Here is an 18939-nt window from a genome sequence, read left to right on the forward strand (position 1 = left end):
CTGACATGGATGGGGAGCAAGTGGAATTCTCCTTCTTTGCTGATGGGACTGCAGAATGCACAGCCACCCTGGAAGCCAGTGTGGCCATTTCTCATGAAGTTAAACATACACTTACCATTCGGACCCAGCCGTCACGCTTCTGGCTGTTCATCAGGTGAAATGAAAACTCATGTCTGCACAAAAACCTGCATGTGAATGTTTATAGCAGTTGATTCATTAGTTCCCCAAACTGGAAATGACCCCAGTGTCCTAACTTAGTCTGCAGATGGATGAACAGACTGTAGTATAATATGGTGGGTTAATACTAAGCAGTATAAAGGAATGAACTTCTGGTGACAGCAGTGTGGTTGAATCTCCTAGGTATTATGCTAAGTATTGTGTGGTCAGCCGGATAAGGGCCCCCTTATCTATTGATGTCCAGGTCTTAATCTCTGGAACCTGTGAATGTGACCTTATGTGAAAAAAATGACTTTGCCGATGGGAGTAAGTTAAGGATTCTAAAGCAGATTCACAGATACAGAGAACAAACTAGTGGTTACCAGTGGGGAGAGGGAAGCAGGGAGGGACAGTATAGGAGTAGGAGATATTTTTAAAAAGGGTTATTATGGGATTATTTGAAATCATGTGGGTGAAACTTCTGAAAATTGTAAAGCACTGTAGAATTTAAAGAATCTCTCATTGAATAAAAAAAGTTTTAAAAAGTTTAAAAAAATAGTAAAATATGATAAATGTAAATCTATGTTTAGATCAAAAAAAAAAAAGCCAAGAAAAAATTATTTTAAAGAGTTAAGAATTCTGAGACGGGATTATCCTGGGTTTATGGGCGCTAAATGTGATCACAAGTGACGTTTTAAGAGAGAGCAGAGAGAGATTTGATGCAGCGGAAGAGAAGGTGATGTGACTACAGAGGCAGAGATTGGAGTGATGCAGCCATAAGCCAAGGAATGCCTGGAGCCTCCAGAAGCTAGAAGAAACTAGGAAGGATCCTCCCCTAGAGCCTTCGGAGGGAAGTCAGCCCTGCCAGTGATGCTTTGATTTCAGCCCAAGGGTACTGATTTCTGGCCTCCAGGACTGAGAGAGTAAACTTCTGTTGTTTTACACCACCAAGTTAGTGGTGACTTGTTACATAGCCACAGGAAACTAATACAGTATGATTCCATTTATATGACCTTCTAGAAAAGATGCAACCATAGGGACAGAACACAGATTGGAGGTCTCTGGGGATGAGGGGAGAGTTGGAGTACAGGTGAGCATGTGGGAATTGCAGCAGAAAGGAAGGTGGCCCGTCTGGTGCTGACCGTGTTTATTTGCTGACCCAAGAAGAGCAAACAGAAATGCATGGGAAGGTGTCAGGGCCAGTTGCAGGTGATTTACATCTGTTTTTCTAATCCTCAGGATGTCTTAAAATTTTTTCCCTAAGCTTTCTGTGCACTTCTGTGACTTCAGATAGAAATATTTGCTGTGCTGGCCACCATGTGGGTCCTGATTTACACCTGGCTTATGGCCACTCGGAATCCCTTTTCTTGCCTTTACATGTCCCTTCACATAATGAAGAATGTTGTGCCGTCCTCCCGGCCAAGGGGAGGAGCTGCTGTGGGCCCCTGTGCTGGCCTGCCATGCCCTTGCTCTGCTGTGACCTCATCAAGTAAGGGTAGAATCTTATCACTGTGTCCGCCCAGGTTTCCCAGCTTGGCCCTGAGCTGGCCACGCCCACAGGACTGATCTGGGGATGCATCCCAGGCCTTTCTACCCGCCTGTGGTTCACACAGTTGGCCCCTCTTGGTCCCAGACACTGTCTAAGCTCTCTATGGTCTCAGCATCCCACTCGGAACCTGCCAGGAAGTCGCAGGGAGGATTCCTGAAAGGCGTTTCCCAATCGTCTCTGCTTTACTGGAAATTGGGGGACAGTTGCCAGGAGGTCGGCTGACAGGCCTTTTCTCAGGACCTAACCTCCCCCTTTGCTGGCCACGCACTGCTCAAGAGAGGTTGGATCCCAGCTCTGCAGAATCAGCTCATGGGCTTCGTTTGTGCTTTGTAGAATCAGAAAGACAGACTGTTTAAGGAGGAACAGAAGCCTTCCCTCCCATCACTTTCCACAGGCAGCTGTGAGTTACGGGGGCTTCAGGCCACAGGGAGCGTGCTGCCTGGGCACAGTTGCCACTGTCCCCAGTGGGCACTTCAGGACTGAGAGGGGCAGTGTTGGGTACTGATGCTCCCCACGTTCAGCCAGTGGTGGGCATCCTGGGACTGTGTCCAGATCTGCCCCGTCCTTGATGGTCCTTCCACCTCCACTGGCTCCATCCCTTTCCCCCACGTGAAGCACCAGCTCTGTGCTCACCATCCTCACACCCTCCCACACCGTCCATTCTGTGTGCCTTGGGTGGGGGGTCTTGTACACTTTTTTAAAAAAAAGTATTTATTTATTTATTTATTTATTTATTTATTTATTTTTGGCTGCATTGGGTCTTCGTTGCCGCATGCGGGCTTTCTCTAGTTGTGGTGAGCAGGGGCTACTCTTTGCTGCGGTGCACGGGCTTCTCATTGCGGTGGCTTCTCTTGTTGCAGAGCACGGGCTCTAGGTGCGCAGGCTTCAGTAGTTGTGGCATGCGGGCTCAGTAGTTGTGGCTCACGGGCTTAGTTGCTCCGCAGCATGTGGGATCTTCCCGGACCAGGGCTCAAACCCGTGTCCCCTGCATTGGTAGGCGGACTCCTAACCACTGCGCCACCAGGGAAGTCCCGCACTTTTTAATTTTTTTTAATTTTTTTATTCAGCAGGTTCTTATTAGTCATCAGATTTATACACATCACTGTATACATGTCAATCCCAATCGCCCAATTCATCACACCCCCGCCCCCACCCCCCTGTGGCTTTCCCCCCTTGGTGTCCATACGTTTGTTCTCTACATCTGTGTCTCAATTGCTGCCCGGCAAACCGGTTCATCTGTACCATTTTTCTAGGTTCCACATATATGCATAAATATACAATATTTGTTTTTCTCTTTCTGACTTACTTCACTACTTCACTCTGTATGACAGTCTCTAGATCCATCCACGTCTCAACAAATGACCCAATTTCGTTCCTTTTTATGGCTGAGTAATATTCCATTGTATATATGTACCATATCTTCTTTATCCATTTGTCTGTCGATGGGCATTTAAGTTGCTTCCATGTCCTGGCTATTGTAAATAGTGCTGCAGTGAACATTGGGGTGCGTGTGTCTTTTTGAATTGTGGTTTTCTCTGGGTATATGCCCAGTAGTGGGATTGCTGGATCATATGGTAATTCTATTTTTAGTTTTTTAAGGAACCTCCATACTGTTCTCCATAGTGGCTGTATCAGTTTACATTCCCACCAACAGTGCAGGAGGGTTCCCTTTTCTCCACACCCTCTCCAGCATTTGTTGTTTGTAGATTTTCTGATGAAGCCCATTCTAACTGGTGTGAGGTGATACCTCTTTGTAGTTTTGATTTTCATTTCTCTAATAATTAGTGATGTTGAGCAGCTTTTCATGTGCTTCTTGGCCATCTGTATGTCTTCTTTGGAGAAATGTCTATTTAGGACTTATGCCCATTTTTGGACTGTGTTGTTTGTTTTTTTAATATTGAGCTGCATGAGCTGTTTATATATTTTGGAGATTAGTCCTTTGTCTGTTGATTCGTTTGCAAATATTTTGTCCCATTCTGAGGGTTGTCTTTTCGTCTTGTTTATGGTTTCCTTTGCTGTGCAAAAGCTTTTAAGTTTCATTAGGTCCCATTTGTTTATTTTTGTTTTTATTTCCATTTCTCTAGGAGGTGGATCAAAAAAGATCTTGCTGTGATTTATGTCTATAAGAGTGTTCTTCCTATGTTTTCCTCTAAGAGTTTGATAGTGTCTGGCCTTACATTTAGGTCTCTAATCCATTTTGAATTTATTTTTGTGTATGGTGTTAGGGAGTGTTCTAATTTCATTCTTTTACATGTAGCTGTCCAGTTTTCCCAGCACCACTTGTTGAAGAGACTGTCTTTTCTCCACTGTATATCCTTGCCTCCTTTGTCATAGATTAGTTGACCATAGGTGCGTGGGTTTACCTCTGGGCTTTCTATCTTGTTCCACTTTTTATTTTAAATCTTTTCACATGGGACTGTGCATGGGTTGCTGGGACAGAGGTGAGAATAACGATTGCCCCCTGGCTGTCAGTCTCACCCTCTGAACTTTTACCCATCTTGTCTCAACTTTTCCCTGTGCCCTCCTCATCCCCCCGTTTTTGGTTTGTTTGGTTTTGCTAGAGCATCTTTAAAACGATCCCAGGTATCTTTTCATTTCATCCATGGCTATTTCAGTCACTGTCTTGACTGTCAACAGATGCAGACTTGTGTTTTTTAGACATGGCCTCCGCGCAGCTCCCTGAGAGCACCCTTGCTGGCCCTCCACAGGCTCCTCACTGAGGCTAGTTCAGGTAGGGTCCACACAGAGCCACACGCGACATTCGTGTTAGGTCTGTGGTAATTTATAGCACTCCATTCTTCCCCTCGAGCCATTCATCTGTTGAAGAAACCAGTTCATCGGCCGCAAGGAATTTCCCATGTTCTGCTCTGGCAGGCACTGTCCTCGTTGCCTTCCGCGTGGCGGCAGCTAGCTCAGGGCTTCTCGGCCTCGGCTTCACTCACATCTGGGGCTGGGTCACTCTGTGGTGGGGCCATCCTGTACACCGTAGTCTGTCGGGCAGAGTCTCTGGCCTCCATCCGTCAGATGTCAGGAGCAGCCCCCCACAACCAAGTCACGACGTCCTAAAATGTCTCTGCGCGTCGCCAGTGTCCCCTGGGGCAGAGTCACCCAGTGGAAAACTGCAGGTGTAACTTGTTGCCTTACCCACTGCGCTTCCTACAAACTGGTCGCTAGACCTGGAGGTGGATTTCATAAGCCACTTCCTGTTGCTTCACCCTCGAAGTGTTCTTCTCCATGGGGAGAGAGAAGAGGATCCTGGCCGTAAGCTTCCTTCTCGCCCTCGCCCCATCTTAGGGAAGAGGAGTTTCAGGCCAGGATTCACACCTTCTCCCACAGGCCTGCCTGTTCCCCTGACCGTCACTGCCCTGTGCCCACCCTGTTTTTTTCTTACATGCATCAACATCTTTATTAAACAGGTTTCTTCACCCAAGTTGCGCCCCCTGCATTGGGGAGCTGCCTGGGGGCTGAGTGACCTCAGGGCGTGGACGCCCCTGCCCTGCTGTGTTGAGGCCTCCCCACTGCCCACCACTGCCAGGCCTCCCAACTCAGCCCTGGGCTCTTAGTCACAGCATGGTACTAGCAGTGACACTTGTCCGAGCAGCTCCTGGTTTCATCCTCCCTGCACTGCTAATGCGGGATGGTGTTCTGCTACTCGGGGTGCTGACAGGGCTGGTGTGGGGGTCGGTGCCTGCTGCTTGGGAGGTGCCACACTGGGCAGCTTGGCCCCGGGGGAGGGCGTGACCTGTGAGCCTGCGATGTGAGTGACACAAGACCTCAGAGGGTCTGAAGAGACTAAGTGTGTCGTGTGTAATGCTGCCAGCCTTGAGGCGTAGCCCATGCATGTACCAAGTGTGACAGGCATGGAGATGGGCGGTGTTGTGCCTGGGGGTGGGTGTCATGGGAAGTTACATTACCTGGTGGCTTGTTAATCACCGTATGAGGGCTGACCCAAAAGCTGCTGAGGAGACAGGGACTTGGGCATTGCCCGGGCTAGTCCGTCAGTCCCTCTTGGTCCCTAAACACGTAGAGGAGGTAACAGGATGGCAGGTACCCCTAACAAGCGGTGCGTCCCTGATCCTGTGAGCTGTCAGCCCCTGCAGGGAACAGCCAGCCAGAAGTCAAGGAAGGACCACGTTTGCACATTCAGCCCATGCACCACCAGGGGCGTCCTAGCTGCTGGGGTCCAGGGCAGGCTGGGTGGGTCTGGAGGGTGACGCTGGTCCTACTATAAAGACACCTCTGCCTGTTTGCTCAGAAGACACTGTTGGTACCACATCTACTTTCTGAGAGGGCCCACGAACCCAGGGGGACCCCTGTCTCCCTCATACCACGGCTGCCCTCAAACCTTGCCTTCTCGGGCTTCCCTGGTGGCACAGTGGTTGAGAGTCCGCCTACCAATGCAGGGGACATGGGTTCGAGCCCTGGTCCGGGAAGATCCCACACGCCGCGGAGCAACTAAGCCCCTGCGCCACAACTACTGAGCCTGAGCTCTAGGGCCCGTAAGCCACAACTACTGAGCCCACATGCCACAGCTACTGAAGCCTGCGCGCCTAGAGCCCATGTTCCGCAACGAGAAGCCACGACAATGAGAAACCCGTGCACTGCAACAAAGGGTGGCCCCCACTCACCACAACTAGAGAAAGCTCGCACGCAGCAACGAAGACCCAACACAGCCAATCAATCAATCAATCAGTCAGTAAAACAAAAAAACAAAAACCTTGCCTTCTCACCCATGGCTGCTGTCTCTGCCACCCTTGCTGCCTGCAGTCCAGCTCAGTGTCTCCGCTTCATCTCCTTACGCCATGTGCACTGTGCCCCTTACTTCTTCCTTCCATGTGCAGTCACGGCCATGTGGTGTCCTCTCTGTGTCCAGCTGTCCCACTCTGTGAGGCATGGCCTGGGACCCTCGAGGCTCGGGAAGTACCCCTTGAGGGCAAGAACGGGTAAATGGTCCGACCAGGCCAGAGGTGCACGTTCAGCGTGTCCAGAGGCAAATATGCGGGTCCATCTGCTCCACGTCCCCAGAGCTGAGGTGCAGGGAGGCCCGGGTCAGCTCTGGCACCGGGAGACCACGCCCTCCCAGTTAATCTGCTGCAGTGGGTCAGATGGTGTCAGGACCCTGGGACAGTCTGCTCCCATCTCCCCCTCCTCCTCCTTGCCCCTGGTTGCCACCCATTTAGTGTTGCACATCCAAATCCCGCACTTCATTATTGTTATTTTTGCCTTCAACTATCAATTATCTTTTACAGAAACATAATGAGAAAAAAGTCTTTCATGTTCATAAATGTTCACCATAACCTGACAGTCTTCATCCTCTGTGCAGATCTGCATGTCCATCTGGTGTCACTCTCCTTTCCTCCTAAAGAACTTCCAGAACCTTCCTTGTAATGCAGATCTGCTGCAAACAGACTCTCTCAGCCTTTGTCTGAACAAGTCTTTATGTCACCTTCTCTTTTCACTGTATATGGAATTCTGGGTTGGCAGTGTTCTTTCCTCAGTATTTTGAAGATGTCCTGCTGTGGTCTCTGAGCTTGTTTCTGACATTTGGCCTCGTGAGTGCTTCTCCGTTTGTGGTGCATCAGTCAGCCCGCTGCACTTGTTTGCTTATGGTGTGTTGCCACGTGGTTCTTTGTTTTCTGCTGGAGCTTCTTAGATCTGTGGATTTATAGTATTTGTCACATTTGGGGGTTTGAGGCCATTATTTCTTTGGATATCATGCCCTTGGGATTCCAGTTACATGTATAATGGATTTCTTAGTACTGTCCCACAGTTCACCACGGCTTTTTTTTTTTTAGTAATCTTTTTATTTTCCCATATGCATGCACACACGCATATCTACAGAGTTCTTGTCGGAGTGTGCAAGCGGCGTGGGAAGACAGTTTTCACCTAACATAGGTTTCTGGGCCATGGCCCCGCACCGCCATCTACGCAGCACTCCATGGCGAGGTTCCAGAACGTCCCACGCAGCCTCGCGATGCTCATTGTCGCGGTGAGACATCTGGACGTCTTCCTCATGTCCGGGCACTACTTCGGCTTTTCTGTGTTCCTACTCCCACAGACTGGCCTTGGGGCGCCCGTGGTAATACTCCTCCCCTCACGCTTCCCACGCCTGGATTTCCCACCGTCTAGGGCCACGGGCTGGCCTTCCTCACCTCCCACAGTCTTCAGACACGCAGCCGGGCTCACCAAGGCTTTGTTCATTTTCCTGTAGATTTTTTTCTGTGTGATTCATTTTGGGTAAATTGACATTACTTTGTCATCAGATTCACTAACCTTTTCTTCCACAGTGTTTAACGTTAATCCCACCCAGTAAGTATTTCATCAAGATACTGCATTTCTCAGCTCAAGAAGTTCCATGTGACTCTCCTCTGGTACTTCATATTCCTCTTCTCACCAGTTCAAGGTTCTCTTTAAGCCCTTGAGCATTTTAAATTTAGAATAGTTGCTCTAAAGTGAAACCCTTGTCTGATAATTCCATCTTCTCTGTCCTTTCTGGGTCTGTTTCCATTGACTGATTTTTCTCTTGGGTTAGGGTTCACATTTTTCTATAGCTTCACATGTCTGGAGAGTTTTGGTTTTTGGATACTGTGTGTTGTAGATTCCATGGGATTGTCTGCTGGATTTTATTGTCTTAAAGCATGTCAGTTCTGCTGGCTGCTGGCAGGCAGTTTGGTTAGCAGTGGATCAGCTGATCTTGGGGAAGCTTGTTTTTGAAATTTCTTAGTAAGGGGAATAAAAGAACCCCTTAAATGAGGGCTGGTTTAGCTCCACTGCTGAGTGGTGCAGTGTGGACTCCTCTGGGCTGGCTGCCTATGGTGTCTCCTGGCCCATATCCCTGGGCTTGGGGACCCACCTCAGGGAGAGACCTGAAGCCTTCCTGGGCAGCAGCTCAAGGCCCCGTGCAGGTGCCAGGAGCTGTCCCTCTGCACTGTCCCTGCCTTCATGGGCCTCTGCCCGCACATGCAGTTCCTTCAGCCTCCCTGGCCCGTGGTCCAGAGGTTCCTGGAGGCAGTGAGCTGAGCAGTCAGAGGCTCCCTTGGCCGTTTCCCTTCTTTCCCATCTCTGGCCAGTGCTGCCTGCATTCACTTGGAAAGCATTGTTGTGTGTTTTGTCCAGCACCCTAGTTGTTGCCAGTGGATGGCTTGTCTGGTCCCAGGTGGTCTGTCTGGCCCTGACATGGGTGCCTGCTTGTGAAGAAACTGAGAAGGTTCAACGGGACAGCTATCTGTCCATTCACCCCTCCATCCATCCAGTGAATATTTCCTGGGCTTGGGTGGCCCACCATGGCCTTCCAGTGGTGGAAAGGCCCGCCCCCCTCTAAGTGGAGTGCAGGGCATGAGTCACCGGCCTAATCACCAAAATCTCCAGACAGAAGGTTGGAGGTGACTGCAACAGACGTGGCTGTGTCCTCCTGGGGTCAGCCTACAAGTCCCTGAAGGGCTCAGAGAAAAGGAGGCTGCAAATGTGTGTACCACCCAGCACAGAGAACCTTGGAGGTGGCAGGTGGAGTTGGATCCTGGCCCCGTGTGGGTTTGGGCGAGTCATTTGACCCTCTCTGATACTTGAGGTTTGTGGTGGAGTTTAGCGATAACAAGCCTAAAATGCAGCTCTTAGCCTGCAGCCTGCAGGATGTGTTCCTGGGTGCCATGTGCCCTGGTCCCGTGGTGCCCCCCTGCTCAGGATGGCTCTGGGTCCCGAGCCTTCACCAGGCTGTTAAGTCAAGGGAAGTGCAGGCGGGCTGTTCCTCAGGGATCCTGGATCTTTGGCTTTCAGTGTGGCCTGCCTACAAGAGGTTGTAAGTTGCCGGCCTGGGGCCTTGAGGCTACTCTGCCCAGGTTTCCCCGGAGCCTTCGGGAACAGCCAGCATCAGACCTGCACAGTGTGCAGCGCTGCTGGTAGACCACAGCCACTCCTACTCCCACCAGCCCAGTGGCCACCCACTGGAGTCAGGCACAGGCCTTTGATGGGTGGGGCTTGTGTCCTGAGCGCACCCAGTGTCCACCCAGCAACCTCCAAGTGAGGGTCCCCGTTGGCGTCCACTGCAGCTTGCTGGTTGGAGCGGGAATTAGCCCAGATGGTCCTGTCCTGCCTTGTTTAACAGCAGAGGGTGGAAGTGGGGCCATGGCCCCAGGTGCTGGGAGGCACCTCTGTCATTGTGAGCGACCCATATGGCAGGGTTTCCAGAGGGGCCCACGGCACTTGGGGTTACCCTCAGACTACCTGCCCCACTTAGAACCTGACTCAGAAGGAAGGGAGAGAGCCGATGAGTTATCACGTGACCAGCTTCCTTCCGGTAGTTTCTTGGAGGTGACAAGGCTGGATGCACTTTGAGTAATTCAAATAAAGTGTATTTGCTTCACAGTAAGCACCTGAAAACTTCCGTTTAAGAAGATAGAAACCTTACTTTGATCTAAAACAGATCTCCATTTCAAGTAGCCCCTGCGCCACAACAAAACAGTATGTGCCAAAGGCCACTTTGGTGGATGTTGAAGACGCACAAGTAGTTTTTAAGTACATTTTAGAACGCTTTAGAAAATTCTCTTTTCTTAAACCTTCCTGTAACAATTTTAATTTTGTTGTGCTTCATTAAAATGTTATTGGGCCTCCAAGCTGGGAGTCTGTGACAGGTGGGATTGTCACGTGCCAGTGTGCAGGACACTCCAAAATCAGAGATTCCTGCAGCCCTTGGAGAGGTGCCCTGGCCAGTGCCTGTGTTTCCTCTTGGAAACCAGATGGGGGGGACGCAGTGGTGAGCAGGCAGCTTACCTACAGGCACCCCATGTGGAAAGGTCTGCAGAAAGGGTCAAGGCTGTCGCCCCCAGGACAGAGGAGAACTGATGGGCGAGAGCCACAGCTAGCTTAGGCAGCTGCATTAACCCAGATCACTGAGGGTGGGCCCTCTGGTGCCAGCAGATGTGCTTTTGACTGCTCTTGGTCGCCAGCTGTTAGGCGGCATGGGCTGAGTGCCATTAGAATACACCTCAGGGGAGGGACTTCCCTGGCGGTCCAGTGGTTTGGACTCTCTGCTTTCACTGCTGAGGGCCCGGGGTCAATCCCTGGTCAGGGAACTAAGATCCCACAAGCTGCGAGGTGCAGCCAGTCGGTCAGTCAGTAAACAAACAAACAGCCGTGGAGCAACTAAGCCTGTGCGCCACAACTACTGAGCCTGTGCTCTAGAGCCCGTGAGCCACAACTACTGAGCCCACGTGCCACAACTACTGAAGCCTGCGCGCCTGGAGCCCGTGCTCTGCAACAAGAGAAGCCACTGCAATGAGAAGCCTGTGCACCGCAACGAAGAGTAGCCCCTGCTCGCCACCAACTAGAGAAAGCCCACACACAGCAACGAAGATCCGACACAGCCAGAAATAAGTAAATAAATAAGTAAATTTATAAAACAAACAAATGAACGTACCTCAGGGGAAGTCCCTGGCGGTCCAGTGGTTAGGACTCTGTGCTTTCACTACTGAGGGTGCGGCTTCCATCTTTGGTCAGGGAACTAAGATCCCATAAGCCGTGGAGCGTGACCCAAAAAAATGGAAAAGAAGAAAAAAGAATACACCTCAGTCATTGACCAAGTGTCATTGACTCCTCTTTTTGTTCTAAAGTCTTCCAAATGGGGCTCTTGTCCCCTCTGCCGGCACAGAGGCTGGTGGAATTTAGACAGGTCTTGGCTTGGTGTCTTTTTTGCTAATGGCGATAGACAGGTGGCCCATCACCTACGTGTGTGTGTGCGTGCGTGCGTGTGCACACACACGCGCACAGTGGTGTGAGTGAATTGCTCTGTTGTTGACGAGAAGGACCTGGCCTGATCCTCCTACTGGAGGGAGGAGACACCACAAGAACCCATGTGGCCCGGACCCTGGTTCTATGATGAAAGTCAGGCGGCATGGGGACACGCACTTGAAGCCAGCCCTCCTGGCATAGTGGAGGAAGCTTGGGCTTTTAGGCCTCTTGGCTAACTTCTATACAGTATAAAGTCTTATTCTCAGTGCCTTTGGGGATTGAATGACTTTGTGAGAAAGCAGTCTCCCAAATAACTTGCTTGACAACTAGGCCAGTTAAATGCTTCACTAGATGGCCCACAGGGAGCGTGTGATCCAGGGGAAGGATGGCCCACCACACCATCGAGTCAGGCAGGCACCAGGGGGGCTGCCCTGGTGGAGTCTCTTCTGGGAAGGTGCACCCTTCTTAGTTCCTCTCCTTCGCTACCTACATCCGGGCTCGCATCATTGCTGACGTCATGGCCCCTGTCCCCCAAGCCCCTGGAACACAGAGGCCTTGCTGTGTGTGGATGGCAGACACACATGGTGCTATGGTTAGCCCCGAGCTGAGTCTTGCATGGAGGTCTGGACCGAGAGACCTGGGGGCACGAGAACCAGGTCCTGCATGCTCTCTACTACCATGGTGTCCCACGTCTCTGCTCCGGGCTTTGCACTTGCTGTTCCCTGGCCAAGAACACCCTGACTTCCTACCTTTCATGATCAGGTGATGTCAGTAGAGCGCTCCGTAATGACAACAGACAGGGTGGCTTTACCTTGACGCTGTCTTTGCTGTGTGCTTGTGTGTTCTGCTGTTTCCCTTCCACCCACTTTACATCACTCTTGCACTGAAAATGGTTAACGGACGGGAGTCTCTCCCCATGTTCAGGTGGTGTTCCTCAAAGCCCACACGAGTCTTCAGAGAAAGACCCTCTGTATGCCCTAGGGCAGGTCACAGCATTATGGAGGCGTCATTTATAACCCATAGAACTTCTCCATTTTAGGTGTATAGTCAGTGAGTGTTAATGTTCCACCCAAGAAGTTCCCTCCAGCCTGTCTGCAGCCACTCCCCACTTCCAGGCACTCACTGATCTTTAGTTTTGCCTTTTCTGGAACTTTATATAGATGGAATCATCCATCGTGTGGTGTTATATGTTGGGCTACTCTCACTTAGCTGGTGGCTTTGAGTTTCGTCCATGTTGTGTCCATCAGGAGTTCGTTTCTTTTTATTTCTGGGTATTATTCTGTTGTTTCTCTGTCCACCAACTGATGGACATTTGGGTTGTTGGCTATTTTTTTAATAGTAAGAGTAATTCTGCTGTGCACATTTATGTATGTTTTTGTGCAGACATATATTTTCATTTCTGTTGGGTATATCCCTAGGAATGGAATTGCTGGGTCATGTGGTAACTCTGTGTTTAACCTTTTAAGAAACTGCCAGACTTTTCTACAGGACCTTGTATGTTCCCACCAGTAAGGGATGAGGGTTCTGGGGTGTCGTCTTCTTTCTTTTAGCTATCCCAGTAGGTGCCTGTGCCGTCTCTTCCTCACTGATGAGTAAGGGCTTCTCCCGTACTTATTGGCCACTTGCAGGTCTTCTTTTTGATCTCTGTCTTTAACCCATTTCCAAGCAAAGGCCACTGAAATGTTGCATCTCCAGGGGCCCAGCTAGGCGGGGCCCCCACTGGTGCTGCTCCTCTAGTACTCTGAACAGCAGCCCAGGCAGTGGTCTGGTTGTGGTTTGTGGGACGGGTCATCTGGTCCTGAGCCTGCTTTGGAGGGAGCCTGGCCCCTGTCTCAGCAGCACAGTGGCCCTTGTGCCTGCAGGGGCTGGAGCAGCACAAGGGGCTGGAGGACCTCCCATATCTGCCGGCCTGGTGGTGAGGGGTGTTGTGCTTTAGAAGTGTGGGGTGGTTTCTGGGGTGTCAGATCCCATGGAGATAAGTGCTGGAGCTCCGTGTGACCTCTCAGGTCTGCTCTAAATGGCAGAGTCCTTGGAGATTCTTGGCAAAAGGGGAGGCTCCTGGTAAGCAAAGTGGGGTGAGTGTGTGGCCCACAGGGTCCAAGCTGGCTGAGCCCTGTCTCCCTCACATGCCTACAGCCCTCAGCCCAGTGGCTGACGGGGTCACAGGCACCGAGAGGCCAGTCTACCCATTGGTTGGTTCTCCCCACGTGTATGTAGCTCCTCTACCCACCCAGGGCTTGCGGTGGGCCTGACATTCTGGGTGGGGAGCAGACAGGTAGCCACTCCAGATGCTCTGAGAGAGGCGTGGGGGGCCCAGGTGGGAGAGCCTCCCCTCCCTCTAGGGGGCACTAGGGTGGAGACCTGAGAGGTGGTCTCTGATGGAGGTGGGAGAGCCCAAGACTTCGGCATCCTGTGGAGGAACTGGGGAGGACAATGGGCACAGAGGCCAATTTGGGCCCTGTGGGTTTGGAGGTAGAGGGAAGGGGTTGTGGTGACAAACCAGCACCACCCTGTGGGGTGATGTCTGCTACACAGAAGGTGGGTGCTGAGGGCCCCAAGATAGATGAGAAAGAGAGGTGCGACCCTCCATCTGGATCCGTGTTCTTTCTAAAATTCCACCAGAAGGCTGATCTCTGAATAGCTAAAGCTTAAATTATTTTGAGTTTTTTGGTGTATTTTTTCTTGTGACATTTGGAAATTCCGCCACTCCAAGTGCAGTGACAAGCTGCTCTGAAGCTGTGACGTGGGAGCTGGGCAGGCGTTGGGCTCTGTCCTGCCAGGGTGTTGGGGGGCAGGGTGTCACCTCATCAGCCTGCCTCCTGGCTGGTGGTGCTCACCCATCCCAATTCCTTTCCAGCGGGGTGTCTCTGAGGCAGGATGACCTGGGCTGTTGTTGGTTTTGGGAGAATGGTGAAGGGGGGCTGCCCATTGCCTGTATCTTCACTCTTGCCTCTCATGTGTACCTTCAGCCCTGGACCCTGTGCCATCTGAGGAACTCCTACTGATCCTTCAAAACCCTGCTCCGGTAACCTTTCCTGTAATTTTCAACATGTGTGGGTTTTTTTTTCACCCCTCCTGAAAACACTGTCCTTATCTGGCTCCTTGTATGACTGGGAAGTGAGTCTTTGGATTTCCAGATATCTTTATTGACATTTTTCCATCTTGCTTTTTTGCAGGATTCTGTTTCACTGAGACCTTCGATCCGATTTCAAGGAAGTCAGGGGGTGAGTCTTTTTTTGGTCTTAATCATATTTAGAATTGTGGAACTGGTGTGCTCCCTGCCCTGTTAGGGCTTGCTGGGCACAGCAGCCGGCTGGGAGCAGTGTTTTGGCCCCATCCACCTCTGTGCCAGGCTGGGCCCTATACTGAGTCAGGGTCTGCCTCTGGTTACCTCCAGGCTGGTCCTGTGGCTGGGGCCACACCAACAGGCCATCTGTGGCCTGACGGCAGCTCTCCTGTCCAGTGGCTCCTCGGTCTCTCCCCCTTCCTTCCTGTAGCTGCCAAACCCCTGTTCTGACTTGATCTCTGTGCTGATTCAAAACTATGGCCCCAGAGCCCAAGCAAGCCTGGAACTGTGCCCCCCCAGGGTGGGACACTTGTCTCTGTCGGTGGACCTGGAACCATGGGTGTTTGTCTGGCTTTTGGTACTGGGCAGGGGGGTTATAGAAACTCAACATTCCCATTTTTTCGTGAAAGGTATTTGATTCTCAATAACCATCTTACAGAAAAATTGGGGAATGGAAGAAAGGGTGGGTTGTCCATAATCCTTACCCCCCCAGGTCTTAGGACCCCCATATTGTCCACCCACCAAAGGTGCTTTAGAACACTTTAGATTTTCTTCTAGTCTTCATTGCAAGTCTTTTTTTTTTTTTTTTAATCTGAAAAGTTGCCACATGTGTCTAAGTCAGTTTCCACCTGACAGCCTTCTTACAGGGTTCTGTGGGTTTTGCCCCAGCCAGCATGCTCCAGAGAGATGGAGCCTTGAGGAGATATGTGTCTGCATGTGCAGATACATCAATACCAAGAGATTTATTGCAAGACATTGACTCATGTGGTAGTGAGGCTGATGAGTCTGAATTCCATGGGGCAGGTAGGAGCTGGCACTGGGGTTCATAGGTGAGCTTCTTCCTCCTCAGGGAAGCCTTAGTTTCCTTCTTAAGGCCTTCAGCTGATTGGATGAGGCCCACCCAGACCATGGAGGGTCATCTCCTTAAAGTCAGCTGGTCGTGGGTGTCACTGCTTCTACAGAATACCTCCACGGCACACCCAGATTACCATTCATAGAGTCATTGGGAGCTGTGGCCTGGACAGGGGGACACACGAACTGACCATCACACCAAGACCAGTCAAGGGTCGGTGAGACGCCCTTAAAGGCCCCAGGGCCCTCCCCCCGCCCACCCACCCCCGACCCGTGCCTCCTCTGGGGCTTCCTCCGCACCTTCATTGGCCCCATCAGTCTTCTGCCGGTCACCCTTTTGCAGCCTCCACTTTATCTTCCCTGAGACATTTCCCCAGGGGTTAGAGGTCAATGCTGGGCTTGCTGCCAGACTGGCCCAGTGGCACCCTCTTGTGGCCCATGATCACTCTGTGCCCTCAGCAGTCGTGGGAAGATGAGGAAGCCAGTGCACGGATTGGTGTTCATTTATCCAGTGAGCGATGCTTTCTAGTCAGCAAGGCACCACTTGGCTGCTCATAGAAGCGCTGTGAGGTTCTCCTGGGTTGTACCCTGTGTCGCCCAAATTCCTGTGCAAAACCTAAGAGCCACATCCATTCAAGTTAGGGGTCCCAACATCTTAGTTTTAGACTTATGCTTTGCCCACATTTCCTTCCTTCTGGGCATTCTCATGTGTAATGGAGTTCCTAGAAGGTTCTGAGGGTGTGGAGGCCCTGCGCTGCAGCTTGGGGCAAGCCAGGCCATGAGTCTCCACTAAGAGACTCTGTATGAGACCATGTGAGGGCTGGAGGGGGCTGTGTGATGAGGGGGGTGCTTTCCCAGCTTGCTGTGAAGGATCAGGTGCTAAGTCTGCCCCTTATGACCTCTGGACCTTGTCCTTCTCCTCCTGGGCATTGATGGAATGTGACCATTCCTCCTTGCCAGGTGTGAGAGGCCTGGCCTGGTGCCAGGCACACAGCAGACTCTGTCCCGGCCAGGCCATGTCTGCATGGTCACTCAGAGCGGAGGAGGGGAGGAGGCAGGGTGCCTCACTCTCCGCTCCCACTTCTCCTGGTCGCTCTGTACACTCCACCTGTGGGGTTGGAAATAGAGTAGGAGGCTGGCGGGTGGAGTTGGGCAGACTCATTCAATGTTCCTGATGCTTGGGCTGACTCGATGTTCTGGACCCCGTGTAGGCTGACAGGGCCCGCTTCCCAGAGGCCCATGAAGCTGGCAGACTGAAGATTGAGACCCTGTTTGCTCCTTAGCTCAGGGACCTAGGCCAGATCTTCTCCCTCTGTCCCTTGGCCTTGCTGCCCAGGAGATGGGCCACCCACCTCAAGGGTTGTATGCAGGTTAACATGGCCTTAGGAGAACCAGAGTCCTCCCTGCAGTCCAGAACCCGCTCACTCAGTTCCTGGTGCTAATCCCCACCTGATGTGAATGCAGTACAGCTGGTGTAGGGTCTCGGTGTCACTCAACTCCTGGGTTGGGAGTCACATCCAGTCCAGCCACATCCCCGCCTGTGCTGTGAGTGCCACAAGGGCTGGGTGCTGTGTGGCTGGGCCCCCGTGTTGGCTGGTTCCTTGGGGCGACTGTATGGCATTTGCCAGGTTCCCCGGAGAGCCCGGCCCCACCTGTAGCACGTCCATGATCTAGGGCATCGTCTTCAGAGCAAAATGCTCACCTTTGTTTCATTTGCCGTGTACATGTGTGTTCTCTGCCCTTTCACAGACACTGAGCTGGCTGACCTGGGCCCTTCTGCCATCAGGGGTCACTTCTAAGGTGTCAGCCCCTGACAGCTGGTGAAGCGTCAGGCTGCAGAGGGGAAAAGAAAACCCCACTTGGCCGGCTGCAGCCCAGCACTCTTCAGTTGATGAAAACAGAAAGAAAGGGAAGTAGGGTTGGCATCCAGGGCTGTTGAAGGCATTTCCATGTGCTGCAGCAGGAACCCAAATGGCAGTTTACAGAATGAGGTTTGGTGGCACTTGTCAAGGGCCTTTGACCAGTGTCTCTGTGATCTAGGAGCCAACTCTGCGGGAATCATTAGGGATGTGCACAAGATTGAGCCACAGGGGAGCTTGTTGCTGTGTCATGGGGATAACTTGGAAAGCCCGGGAAGGGGCGGGCAGGCGGGCGGGCATTGTGCACTCCCGCTTCCCAGGGCCCACAGAGTGTGGGAGCGGCTCTCGAGAAGGAAATAGGTGCTTAGAAAGCGCCCTGGGTTTGGGGTTGAGGAAGCTAGGGCCTCCCAGTGGACGGAAGAGGCCACTACAACTCTTAGGAGTTGTATTCAGCTGTGCAGTAGTAACTCTTTACCCAAAATATATTTTATTCTGAGGGTTCCCTGGAAAAGAAAAATAATGAAAACGAATGTTCTCTGAAAACCCCTCTAGCTAGAGAGAGGCTGGCTAGTCAGTGTTTGGTTCCTGTGTGTGCCTGTTTTGTCTTGTTCTTACCTGACTGGAATACCAAGTGCTCCCCACCATTTATCCCCCACCCAGCTCGGGACTTGATTTGTCTCATTGAAGCTCCCACCTGCACCGCAGACAGACCAGGCCCCGCAGGTCTGGGGGAGGGCTGCCGGCCTGACTTGGGACAGATTTCAAAGGGGGTTGATTTAAGGGCTCTGGCAGGGACTCGACCTACTCGCAGCGGAACCAACAGCCCCTCTTGGGCCTCAGGTGGATGTCAGTCCCTCAGGTGCCCAGGACCATCTGGGTTGGGACAAGGCTGTTTGTTGCTCCAGATCCATCTGTTTGTCTGTGCACACAGACACATGCTTAAGTTTATGGCAACTCCCTCTGCCTCCCCATAACCAGGAGTTGGGGCTAACATCAGATGCACCCAAACCTGCCATGCTCGGGCCAGCTGAGGGCCACGTGGTGGTCCCCATGGGACAGCCGAGACTTGGTCCAGAAGGCACACGTACTGCTAAGCGGGGGCCAAGTTTCGGAAGGTGTCAAGCTCTCTGCTGTCACAGAGAAAGCCGCGCATTCCTGAACCATTCATGCCCAGCTGGCTGGTTTCCCTGCTGGTTTCCAGTGACTGGTAGCCATTAACCAGCAGCAAAACAGCCTGTTAACCAGAGGATTCCATAGGCGGTGGTGCCACAGAGCTGGGGAGGGCCTGGGGCTTCAAGACCCTCCAGTGCCAGGCTCCAAGCAAGCCTCCCCTTCCCACCGTCCTGCAGCCCCAGTAGCTGCACAGACCCTCCTCTGGGCTCTGTGCTGTGCCCCCGCCTCCAGGATTTTGGAAGTGGCCATACATACCCATGTGGGAAAGGTTCTCACAGGGTAAAAGGATCACACTGAAGGTTCCACCACGCCCCTGCCCAGAGAGAAGCACGGTTGTATCA

At 51.9% G+C, this 18939-nt stretch overlaps 1 protein-coding gene across 2 annotated transcripts in view; it reads left to right on the forward strand.

Annotated features, from left to right (window-relative positions):
- The window catches only part of ELL (elongation factor for RNA polymerase II), an 81170-nt gene that overhangs the window by 37024 nt on the left and 25207 nt on the right, over positions 1-18939 (forward strand). The window contains exons 3-4 of one of the 2 annotated variants that reach the window (XM_082381332.1): positions 14398-14453; positions 14605-14652. In XM_082381332.1, the coding sequence (XP_082237458.1) occupies positions 14398-14453; positions 14605-14652 (104 nt within the window). The remainder of the gene's footprint in view (positions 1-14397; positions 14454-14604; positions 14653-18939) is intronic. The other variant, XM_082381333.1, reaches the window with a different exon arrangement.

Source organism: Balaenoptera borealis (genome assembly GCF_965194805.1).
Source record: "Balaenoptera borealis genome assembly, chromosome: 2".
Taxonomy (NCBI): domain Eukaryota; kingdom Metazoa; phylum Chordata; class Mammalia; order Artiodactyla; family Balaenopteridae; genus Balaenoptera; species Balaenoptera borealis.